General features: G+C 49.1%; 1 protein-coding gene across 5 annotated transcripts in view; it reads left to right on the forward strand.

The window, feature by feature from the left end:
- Positions 1-12,506, forward strand: part of Traf3 (TNF receptor associated factor 3) — a 102,628-nt gene that overhangs the window by 69,493 nt on the left and 20,629 nt on the right. For all 5 annotated transcript variants that reach the window (XM_029484672.2, XM_021179131.3, XM_029484675.2 and 2 more), the window contains 4 exons: positions 2,588-2,846; positions 4,046-4,097; positions 7,643-7,747; positions 8,601-8,768. In XM_029484672.2, the coding sequence (XP_029340532.1) occupies positions 2,605-2,846; positions 4,046-4,097; positions 7,643-7,747; positions 8,601-8,768 (567 nt within the window). In that variant the 5' untranslated portion in view covers positions 2,588-2,604. The remainder of the gene's footprint in view (positions 1-2,587; positions 2,847-4,045; positions 4,098-7,642; positions 7,748-8,600; positions 8,769-12,506) is intronic.

A 12,506-nucleotide genomic window follows, 5' to 3' on the forward strand; every position in this document is an offset into this window, starting at 1 on the left:
TCCGTCCCCTGAGTCCTTGTATCTGCTCTGCCTCTGCTCTGTGGGGTGCTTGGCCCTAGTTCATAGCTCTGAGGCCTATACTGGCGAGAGAAGTAAGGGGGACCCTGGAGGTGGGTGCCTCAGATACTGTGAGCTGACAGGATCTGGCCTATTTGGGTTTGGAGGGTTTTATTTTTATGGTTTTTTTGTTTGTTTTTGAGATGGTTTTCATGGGCCCCAAACTCACTATGTCTATGAGGCTGACCTTGCACTACTGACCTCCAGCCTTTGCCTTCTGAGTGCTAGGAGTACAGGTGTCACCATGACCCATTTTATTTGATGCTAGGGACCAAGTCCAGGCCAACTTTCTACCAACTGAACTATATTCGTGTCCAGTCAAACCCAGACATTTTTTAATTAGATGTTTTATTTACATAAAAGCCCCCTATCCCTTCCTCCTCTCCCCCTGCTCACCAACCCACCCACTCCTGCTTCCTGGCCCTGGTAGTCTTCTCTACTGGGGCATAGAGCCTGCACAGGACCAAGGGCCTCTCCTCCCATTGATGACTGACTAGGCCATCCCGACATTTTTTTAAGTAGGAAAAATAAATTGGGCAAGGCTCCAGTGTATTTTTGAAGAGAGCTGGTAACTTTTGACAGAGCCTGTCTAGTTAGCAGATCCACGGCATGGGGGAGGAAAAGGGTTGCGAGTGTCAAGGCAGGAGAGGAAACTCTGTATCTTCAAGGCCACCACAGGTGTCTTTCTCGGACCTGCTGAGGTGCACCAGAAACTGGGTGGGTGGGGCTGTGCAAGCTGAGCTGAGACAAAAAGTATATCAGTGCCCGTGTGCTAGAGCCACCCAGAGAGGTCTCTCACAGAGGAGGAGTGTGGCCAATCCAGCAAAAATGTTTCTGAGATCTCAACTGTCTATCATTCAAAATTCCTTGCTTTAAAACTTAACAGTGGGGGCTGGAGAGAAGGCTCAGTGGTTAAGAGCACTGACTGCTCTTCCAGAGGTCCTGAGTTCAATTCCCAGCACATGGTGGCTCACAACCATCTGTAATGGGATCCAATGCCCTCTTCTGGTGTGTCTGGAGTGTACTCATATACATACATACATACATACATACATACATTCATACATAAATCTTTTTTAAAAACTTAACACTGATGGTAGGATATCCAGAAAGTAAGGAAAGAGAAACCAGCCTTTCTGCTGCCATCTGAGCTCACTCCATCTGTGCTGTCAGCAATTATTTAGGGTTAATAGGTATTGATGCTAGCTATAATTTTCCTTAAAGTCAGTTTTTCCTTAGGAACCTAGTCAGCTGCTTTATGTTGTTGATTATTTTTGCTTACTTGCCTTCAAGACTCAGCTGATGGAACTGCCTGGTCTGGGATCCTTACGTCTCATCTGGGGAGTGCTCTCATTGCTCATCATGGGTCTTGCAGGTGGAAGGCAGAGAAACTGGTAGCCAGGTGTGGGAAGTGAACCTGCCCAGGGGCTCAGGATACCCATCCAGTTCCATGTCCCTCTAACAGGCCTGATCTTTATTCCTGCCTGTCCCTCAGCCCTACGAAGCCTGTGTTCCCCCACGGGCTCCATGTGACAATACCATGGCTCTGTTGTATGTGGGCTGACTCAGGGCACTCCAGGCTTGGTAAACTGAGGGCAAAAACAATGGCCTTTCATCTTGCGGGTACACTCAGACATGACTGCTGGTCTGGTTATACCTCATCTGCTGTAAGTGCTACTGCTAGGACAAGAGATGGTGTTCTAGACACAGGCCTAAGTCGGTCTATAACAGTATGCTGGGAGTTATGGTCAGGGAGCTAACCAGAAGATAAAGCTGACCAAACATGGCTGCTGCTAGGGCTGAAGAGATGGCTCAGTGGTTAAGAGCCTACAGTTCTTGCAGAGGACCCAAGTTTGACACCAGCTCTAGAGGATCTGTTGCCTTTTGCTTCCAAGGGTGTCTACATTAAAGTGTGTCTCCACATGTAGATCACACACACACACACACACACACACACAATTAAAAACAAAATAAATCTTAACAACAATAGCTACTGCTTTGGCCAAATCGTTGCAATGAAGTTCTGGCACAGAAAGATATTCTGGGGCTGGAGAGTTGGCTCAGTGGTTAAGAGCACTGACTGCTCTTCCAGAGGTCCTGAGTTCAGTTCCCAGCACCCACATGGTGGCTCACAACCATCTGTAGTAGGATCTGATACCCTCTTCTGGTATGTCTGAAGATAGCTACAGTGTACTCATATAAATAAAAAGAATAAAATTTTAAAAAAATAAAAGAAAGAAAAATATTCTGTGTATTTTAAAGAACCTTGCAACACAATTCACTAAGTATATTTTTCAGGAATATTCTGAATGGCAGTGTTAACGGTAGGATCTGGTTAAAGTAAAAAGAAGGTGGTCACTTGGTCATGTTTCTTATTCCATGGCAGACTAAGGCTGGGAAGGGTCCTGGTGCCCCATTTAAACACCAAAAGTACAGACCTCGGCACGGGTGCTTCTCTCAGCCATGTATGTTGGGCCTTTTCAAGGGTTCAGGGGTTGACTGACAGTTCTCATTACCTTTCTCCGGGCAGAATTTCACTTTCCTAAGATGGAGTCAAGCAAAAAGATGGATGCTGCTGGCACACTGCAGCCTAACCCACCCCTAAAGCTGCAGCCTGATCGCGGCGCAGGGTCCGTGCTCGTGCCGGAGCAAGGAGGCTACAAGGAGAAGTTTGTGAAGGCGGTGGAAGACAAGTACAAATGCGAGAAGTGCCGCCTGGTGCTGTGCAGCCCGAAGCAGACGGAGTGTGGCCACCGGTTCTGCGAGAGCTGCATGGCCGCCCTGCTGAGGTGGGTGCCTGCCAGGGCGCAACCCCCGATCACCTGCTTCTTCCAAGACCTCCAGCGTGGGGGGCCTTTAGAGCAATTCAGGCACAGCTTATGCTTGAGTGCCTGAGACCTCCGTACCTTGCCCTGCCTGCTCACATCCCACTTGCCCAGGCCTCTCCGTCCACAAAGCTTCAGTGCCTCCCATCTGCCTGGCTGGACTCTGTGCAAGAAGCATATGCTTTATGGTGTTCATGTCAAATGATCCTAAGTCCTTAAAATGGAAGGGTGCCCTGGGCCAGGAGACAGGAAGGTCAGGGTCACATGCAGAACAGAGCAGGTGGCTGGGCTGCATGCTTGCCTGGGGGTCCACAGAGATCTGGGGTACCAAGACCCTAGAAGCTCATGAATCTAGTAGTTGCTATGATAAAGTCACAAGGGCAAGTTGGGATTTGGAGGACAGCAGTTGAGTCAGCCAGGGAAGAGCATATTTATATTTGCCAGGCACTGTGCTTGACACTCAGGCCACTGCAAGACACACTGTGCCGTCAGTGCCCCCAGGACACATTAGCTTCAGAAGGCCACAGAGTTTTTCTCATCTGGTCACTCACACCTGGGTGCCTGAGACCGAGGCCGAGCCCAGTAGCCAGGCTCCTGTGTGTCCCACACCCTCAGCACATCCATTCACGTGTCCCACACAGCCCACTTGGTTTTGCTGAGGGTAAAAGGACCCAGGTTGAAATTGCCGATGACACAATAGGTTCAGCACCCAACTTGCCTGGAAGAGGACCTGGAAACCACTTGGGCTCAGGAGAGGCCTGTAGTGGGGTTTCCTGGAGGATAGATGCAGCTCCCCTGTGCAGGTGAGTTTGTAGATCGCCCAAGATCAGAGCATCAGAAGGACTTCAGTATTTGTGGGTGCACCTTCCAGAGGCTCCCCTCCAAGAACCACTGTGGCACCAACATGTCACTCTCATGGTCATTAACTCGTAGTCATTAAGTCTTCCCAATGGGACTGAGCTACTGAACGTAGTAGCATGTTTTAAAGTTCAGTGCTTTTTCTCCTGTGGATTACTATTTAAACTCAGTTTTCAACAGCATCCTGGAGCCCTGCCTGTTGCTGCAAGCTCGAGCAGGCCTGACTACAAAGGAAAGCACTCTGTGCTGTGAGCCTGGGGGAGGGGCTGACTCCTGCTCTAACATACTTATTCTGCTTCCTTCAGCTCCTCCAGTCCAAAATGCACAGCGTGCCAAGAAAGCATCATCAAAGACAAGGTATGCTTATCCATTTCCTTCCTTCAGACAGAGGCTTGCTCTATAGTCGGGATCCCCAAACAGAATGGACCTTCTTGCCCCAGCCTCTGAGTGCAGGGGTGTACCACCCTTCTGGGCTTTTGAGATGGCTGACACATTTCACATAGCTTACGTTTGATGCTGTGGAAATCAGTTTAATTTTCTACTTGATTTATCATTGGGAGGATGTGCACGCGTGCGTAGTGTTCACACGGAAATCAGAGTACAACCCTGAGGAGTTCTGTCCTTCTCCCCTTAAGTGGGCTCTAGGGAGCAAACTCAGGTTGCCAGGTTTGCACAGAAAATGCTTTACCCTCCGAGCCACCTTGGTTTCCCATAGCTTTTGTACAATGCATTGAAGTTCAGTTTTGTTTTACTTTTAAAAATTAAACTGGGTATGGTGTTGCACACCTTTAATCCCAGTTCTCAGGAGGCAGAGGCAGGTGGATCTCTGGGAATTGGAGGCCAGCCTGGTCCTCATAGCAAGATCCAGGACGGCCAGGGCTATATAATTGAGACCTTTTCTCAGAAACACTTATTACTTCCGTGGGGAGGTGAGGGTGGGAGTCTAGGTCAGGCTAGCCTTGAACTCACTCAGTAGCGGAGGTCGGTCCTTCTCCATCTCCCAATGCCCAGGATCACAGGTGTGCACTCCCACATCTGGTTTCTGCAGTGCTGAGGGTCTTTCTCAGGGCTTCGGTGTGCTAGATAAGCACACCACTAACTGATGTACATCTCCAGTCCCTCGGGGTTGGTTGGTTTGCTTGAGATAGAGTTTTCCTGTGCAGCTCTGGCTGGCCTTGAAATCCCAGAGATCTCTGCCTCTGCCTCCACACATAGCAAGTCCCTTGGTTTTCCCCCTTTGTTTTGATTTTTGAGATTAGATTTTCCTATGTTGCCCAGGCTGGCCTGAAGCTCACGGCAGCCCCCCACTTCAGCTCCTAGGATTGCAGCATGTTCCAGAACACTCCCTTGTAGTTTTGCCAGTGGTGCAGCAGGCTCCATGGCCCAGCATGTGCTGTGTGAGCACCCGGGCAGACTGGGTGTGGAGGAGGAGCCCAACACAGCCTTCAGCTGTGCCTCCTGCAAGGCGCACTGGCCTCTACTGTCCTCTAGCCCTGCTTGCTTTGCCCTTAGCAGTCTCAGTCTGACCTGTTCATGCCATGGGAAGTCCTGTACGGAGTCTGTCTGGAGCTGTGAGAAGTGCTAAGGTGCCTGTTGTGGCAGTGGGGTCTGTGGTTGAATCGCTGCCATCTTGTAGTTTTCTGTCTCATACAGCTTATACTCAACTTGGAGACACTAGCTTTTACCTCAGACATGCCAGTGGGAGGCTGTTTAAATGTGTTCTTGCTCCCCCTTACCAGTGTCTTGAAGTGCATAAGCAATGAATGAGATCAGCTGCTGTGTGCCCACATGGCTGTCAGCATTGGCAAGCTTAGAGTGGGGACCACTGAGGCCTCCCCTACCTTTTTCCAGAAGAACCTGATCCCTCCCCTTTTCTCTGGCACATGGCCACTCACAGACTGCTAAGCCCTTCCAGGTACATTTGTAGCTTGAAACAGCTCATTCTCAAGGACCTAAATATCAATAAAAATGCGTGTGGTTCCAATATTTTGATTAATGAACCTAACAATTTTTAAGTGTAAGCTATTAAAGTCCACACTAAGAATCTTGCTCTGGGGTTTCCTGTCAAAAGTATTTTCAAGTGCTGGACTTGCTGGTCAGGGCAGCCCAGGTCAGGCTGCTGGCCACAGGGGCTGACCCCTGGGCTCTAGGAAGAACGGCCTCTGATGGAACTTGTTCTGGATAGGAGCGGGGAGTCAGCCAGCCCTCAAGCTGCTTCTTATCAAACTAGCTGCTGAAGACCTCAGTCAGTTGTCCTAAGAAGCAGGTCACTTAGCCTTTTCTTAAATGGCAGTGTGCCTTCCTTGTTCTCATGAATTGACAAGTGTGACTGAGAGAAAGAAGGTAAAGCTACAAGCTAAGGTACCTTTTAAAGTATCTCGGTCTCATTCCAGGCTGTCCTCAAACTCAAACTCACAGACTCATTCTTCTGCCTTTGCTTTCTGAGTGCTGGGTTTAAAGGCAAATACTATAATACCAGCTTCCATCTTAAGTTTGAAACAGGGTCTGTCACTGACCCTGGGGCTTACTGATTGGATAGACTAGCTGGCCAGTAAGCTGCAGACCCTCCCACCCCCAGGGATTACAGGTGCATACCATCCCCCCAGGGATTACAGGTGCATACCATCCCCCCAGGGATTACAGGTGCATACCATCCCCCCCAGGGATTACAGGTGCATACCATCCCCCCCAGGGATTACAGGTGCATACCATCCCCCCCAGGGATTACAGGTGCATACCATCCCCCCCAGGGATTACAGGTGCATACCATCCCCCCCAGGGATTACAGGTGCATACCATCCCCCCCAGGGATTACAGGTGCATACCATCCCCCCCAGGGATTACAGGTGCATACCATCCCCCCCAGGGATTACAGGTGCATACCATCCCCCCCCAGGGATTACAGGTGCATACCATCCCCCCCAGGGATTACAGGTGCATACCATCCCCCCCCCAGGGATTACAGGTGCATACCACCCCCCCCAGGGGTTACAGGTGTATACCACCACCCGTGACTCGTATGTAGGCGGCAGCACCAAAGCTCAGATCTTCATGCTTGCATAGCATGCACTTTACTGACTGAGGAGTCTCTGTTTTTAAAGCTTATCAGCCATTTGTTCTGTCTCTGCCTGGACATTTAGGAAGGACTATGTTTTGACAGGTGGGAGTGTCTCAAAAATGCCCGAGGACTAAGAGGCTGTAGGCTGTTGTTAGAGGCAGATTGCTTGTTTTCTAAGGGGAAATAAAATTAAAGACAAGCAGGTATTCATTTTGAGGAGAATAGTTCAGTCCCGATCATCCTCGTAGCATTTATTTAAAGCTTCCTTTGGTCTGAGATGTGGCTCAGTGGTGGAATGTTTCCCTAGCATGCTCAAGGCCCTGGGAGTCCATCTCCAGTGCAAGGGAAAAGGGAAATTAAAAAGAAAACAATCTTTGGTAAGAACTTACACTAAGAGGAAACCAAAATTGTTTCACACGGCGTTCCAAGACATCATGTCCACAGCTATCGGTCTGATTCTCTAAGCAGCATTCTGTACAGCGCATCAAGGAGCCAGCGTGTTGCCAAGTCCTGTGGCGAGAGGTGCACACCAGGGCCATCTGCTCCTTGTTGGCTGGCAACTCAGGCCCACCTTGTCCAGAGGCCATGTGCTCGAAAATGTCTTCACCCCAACTGTCATTTGCTTACCTAATAAAAGATAGAGGTTAAGGCTATGTGAGTTAAATGGTGTCTCTTAGTGGGGCCAGCTCCTTCATTCTACTTATGGAAATTAAAATGGTCCTTAATGCTTTCTGAGGCCCACTTAAGAGTTGCTCTTAGGGTCTTTAGAGTGGTTTAGCCTTGTCCAAAATCGCAACATGTGAAGACCAGGAAGTATTAATCCTCTAACTACTTTTCAATTCAGGTGTTTAAGGATAATTGCTGCAAGAGGGAGATTCTGGCCCTTCAGATCTACTGTCGGAATGAAGGCAGAGGTTGTGCGGAGCAGCTGACTCTGGGACATCTGCTGGTAAGCACCAAACAGCACCAGGGTGTCTCTGTTCAGAGGGCCGCTGCCTCACCTCACCCAGCTCTCTGCCTGCCAGGGAGATGTAGCGTGTGTGCACCATAATGCTGTGTTTAAAGCAGCACCGTGCAGGGTACGGTCCAATCCCTAGGGCACACAGTTTCACTCCATGGCATCGGTGAATTGTTATCCTCTACCCTTATTTTCTAAGACACTTTAGGACTTTATCCCTACCATGAAACGTCATAAAACTTAAGGATTTTGGTGATTTTTTTTTTTTTTGAGACAGGTTTTTTCTGTGTAGCCCTGGCTCTCCTAGAACTCACTTTGTAGACCAGGCTAGCCTCGCACTCAGAAATCCGCCTGCCTCTGCCTCCCAAGTGCTAAGATTAAAGGTGTGCGCCACCACCACCCTGCTAAAATTTAAGGTTTTTTTATTTGTATATTTTATTTAGAATGGATGATTGAATTAGCATAAAGGGTTTGTGGGGGTGGGGGGTGTGTGTATGTGTCTGTGTGTGTACACTTTTTGACATAGTTCAGGATGGCCTTGAACTCAGCATCCCCCTGTCTCAGCCCATTCTGCTAGGATTACAGGTCTGCATAGCCGTATCTTGCTAGAATCATTGTTTCCAGAGACCTGCCACCCCAGGTCTGGGAACAGAGAGTCAGTCCATGGTCCCTTGCTCTTATGCTGAGGACACAGTGAGCCTATGTCTCTGCGCTTGCCTCTCTGTTGCCCAGAACTGTCCCAAGAGCAAGGTCACAGTGTTCTGTAGACCTCAGTACAAAGCAGGTACAGTCTGCCATTTCACGCTTACATTTCTGCCAGTTAAGACGTTGCTTTCTTCTACAGGTGCACCTAAAAAATGAATGTCAGTTTGAGGAACTTCCCTGTCTGCGTGCTGACTGCAAAGAAAAAGTACTGAGAAAAGACTTACGGGATCACGTGGAAAAGGCCTGTAAATACCGCGAGGCCACGTGCAGTCACTGCAAGAGCCAAGTGCCCATGATCAAACTGCAGGTGCGTTGCTGCCCGTCCCCATCCTCTGCTCAGTCAGGTGCACTTCTGCGGAGATGACGCTTCTCATGGGCAGAAAGGGGGAGAGGGCTGAATAGCAATTTTCATCTAACTATTTCAGAGGAAAGCTGTATTTGTTTTGCCTGTTTTGATTTATATGATTAACATTTTCCATTGCCTTGATTGGCTCATTTGAGATGTCAAAAAAAAAATGAAGAATGGTGATTCAAAAAAGGTAGAATTTGTAACTTGTCCCAAAGAATAGCCTCAGATTGTGATGGAGCGCCTGTCTTCTCACAGCTGTGTGACCCACCATCACTCACAGCAGGCGCATGGCTCCTGCGGGCAGAGGCAGCTGTCTGTAGTGGGAAAGGGGCAGGCTGGGAATGCTCTCCTGCCTCGTTGTTTGGCGCAGTTTGCTCTGTGCATGTGGTGGATCACCACATCTGTGTGGAAGGCTGAGGGCAGAGGAGCGATTTTAAAACAGTCATTCACTGAGTAAACATTGGTTGTGTACCTACTGTGCGCCACAATGTTCCAGGACATGGACTGCTTGCGGGTTGCTAAGAGGGGACTTGGGAAGTGTGAGGAGAGCTGGGAGTCCTGGCCAGGTATTGCTGAGCAGTTAGGGCCCTCTCTTGATAACAGTGCTGAGGTCATCAGCAGGGGGCTCGGTAGCTAGGGCGCAAGGGCCGTGGCTGAGTTTCTGGTGTCTGTCTTGGAACCTGTCATGGCCACCGTGTAGGAGAGTCCCCACCCTGTGAGCTGAGGTGTGTTCTGCTCTACCACCTCAGTACTCCCTCCCAACCAGCCATGCCTGAGGCTGGGCCTCGAGGTACCTGACAATACTTTTCTTATAGACTACCATAGGCATTCCCAGTTACTGAGAGCTTTTAAGGACTGTGTCTTCCCCCCTGGGAGAGAGCGTTCGAGTGTGTCGTAGTTGAGCAGTGTCTCTTGCGGTGAGTGAGACACTCAGGGAATGAGTGCTGTTCAGGCATCCGTGTCAGTGTGCTGCTGTCAGGGGTGCACCCTGCTCCTTGCAGAGTAGAATCAAGTAATTAATTTTTATTTGAGAAGGAACTTAAAACATGTCAGTTAAATACCACGTAAATTGCTGCCCCTGATCACCAGGCAAGACTGTAAGAGTCAGGAGGGTGCATGGTTAACCACGTGTTCACGATGTTCACGACAAAGGTGATAACTTGATGTTATCCTCAGTCTGCAGCCTGAGGAAGGAGAACCAGGCACGGTTAAATTTCTGTAGTGTGGAAAGACCTGTGACCGCAATGTGTACAAAACACCAATAAGGAGGTCAAGTCCCCGTGATAGGGAAAGTGAGAGAAGAGGCGGGGCTTACCTCATTAGGGTTTTTAATTGGCAGCCACAGATTGGAGGAAAGGAAGTTGGATGGGAAGGCAGTCTGAGACCTGAAGCTCCCTCAGAAATGGCTGCTCCTTGTAATGTCGGGCCCTTCTCGAGGGAAGCGGGCTACAGGCAGATCTGAGGGCATCGCTAGGGAGCTTCTGTCTCCACTTTCGCTGTGTTTGCCTTACTAAGGATGAGCTCAGGACCGTGCTCACAGGTCACTTTTTAATTGTTCTTATGTTAAGACAGGGTCCGACTGTCCTTGAAATCACCAGTTCAGCCAAGCTGGCTTTAAATTTGGCATCCTGCCTTGGGACCCTAAGCAGCTGGGGCACAGCATGTGGTACCATGACAGCCATTTGTTTTCATTCTGTTTGGAAATAGGCTCTTGTAAAAAATATATAAATTAATAAATAGCCCAGGCTGGTCTTAAGTTCACTGGGATGTCTACGACCTCCTGATCTTCCTGTCGTCACCTCCTGGTGTGTGCCACTACTACCTGCCTGGATTGCGTCCCCCTCTGGTTTTTAGTCCCTCACCCCAGACACCCATACTGAGGACTGAAGCCAGAGCACTGAGCATGCTGGACTAGGCGAGCACTCCGCCTGTAAGCTGTGAGTCTGTAGCCCCGGCAGTGGTTCTAACTAATGTGCACGTCTCACATCATGGCATGTTCCCCACTCAGTGACGCTGCACAGTCCTGGCACTGGCAGAGCAGTGCACCCTCACTTCTTAACAGAACTAGGACAGTTCTGGGACTTGCTCTGGGCCTCTTCTCCTTCTGTTTAGTGCCAGGATTACATTCCCAAATCTTTCGATTTTTTTTTTTTTAAGCTCTAACATACTTAACCTCTCAGCTATGAAATGTGTCATAGAGTACATAGCTTAGGACCTGTAACACACACTGCATTGCCAGCTGGCAGTATATTACTGACAGTGTCTAGTGCAAGACCAAACCGCATACAATTCTTGTAGCAAATCGTATTTTAATAAAGTCTGAGAACAAGCCAAGTGAAACTCTTGTGTTAGGCATAGGTAGACGTGTGATGAAACCTTGAGTTGAAAGACAGAAATGCAGAGTGCTGCAGTGCTTTAGTGGTTATTTGATGGGTAAGCTTGAAGTGGGTGGAAAATGTTGATCGTGTGCATTCGTGTGCGATCAGATCTGTGTTGGTGCCAGGCTTGAGTGTGCACCTCCAGTCCAGGACTGCAGAGGCAGAGGCAGGGATGCAAAGCTACACTTCTAGGTAACCAGTCTGCCTACAGACCACTACGAAATGTATCACGCTTTTGTTGTGCTTTGCTTGAGGCAGAGTCTCATGTAACCCAGCTGCCCTAGAACTTGCTGTGTACATCAGGCTGACCTCAAACTCACAGAGATCTGCCTGCATTTCCCAGGTGCTGGGATTAAAGGCGCATACCATATGCATGCTTCGCCCGGGTTTTGGTTTGTGTTTTCAGTGGTGCATCCTTTCCTTTGGCTGTTACAGCACAGAGTTGCTAAATATCACATGGCAGCTTATGGTAACGCGCACCTCCCTCTTCTGACTTTCAGAGATACCTGGCACACATGTGGTGCACAGCCATGCATACAAGGACAACACTTATACACTAATTAAATAAAATAAATTAAAAGAAAGTAGAATCAGAAACCAGGCTGTTGGCCGGGCCGTGTTGCCAGCAGCAGCAGCCCTGAGAGAATGCTTCCCTCCCTCTCTAGACTCTCTTGGTTGCCACTGACCCTTGGCTAGTGGCTACAGCACTCCTACTCTCGCTCTGTGTTTAGGTGACTGCTCCCAAGTCCTTGCCTCTTTAAGGATGCCAGTCATGAGACATAGGGCCTTGTCTTAATTCACGACAGCTACAAAGACCCAGGCCCGCTAGGTCCATGCAGATGTTCTGAATGGGCATGGACAGTGTTCTGGGAGGACACTAGCAATCATTCCTGGGTAGAAGCCCTGGGCAGGCAGTTCAATGAAAAGAAATGTTCATGATTGGTAAGAGAAAATGCCCCAATTCACAATCTCTGAGCTGCAGGATCCCATATCGTATCTTCCCATTAGGCTGTCCTAGATTAGAGAGTGTGCTAGAATTGATAAAATACAGGACTATGCTTTCTGGCGATAATGGGATTCCAGACTGGGGTCAGGTTATTGGAGGGAAATTTGGCAACAATTCATCAAAATCTATCTTAAAGATGTGCATCCTTTGATGCTCTTAAAACCTTCCGGATACTCTCATGTGTGCAGAAGTACATACAAAGATACTGGCGTTGACCTCCTAGCCTGTCCTCCCCTCCCCTCCCCACCCTGCTCACCTTACCTCCTTCAGTGCCACCCTGGGCTTCTCCCTCTACTTTTCCGATGTTGATGA

This window comes from Mus caroli, unplaced genomic scaffold, assembly GCF_978045245.1.
Source record: "Mus caroli unplaced genomic scaffold, Mus_caroli_1 scaffold_14, whole genome shotgun sequence".
NCBI lineage: Eukaryota > Metazoa > Chordata > Mammalia > Rodentia > Muridae > Mus > Mus caroli.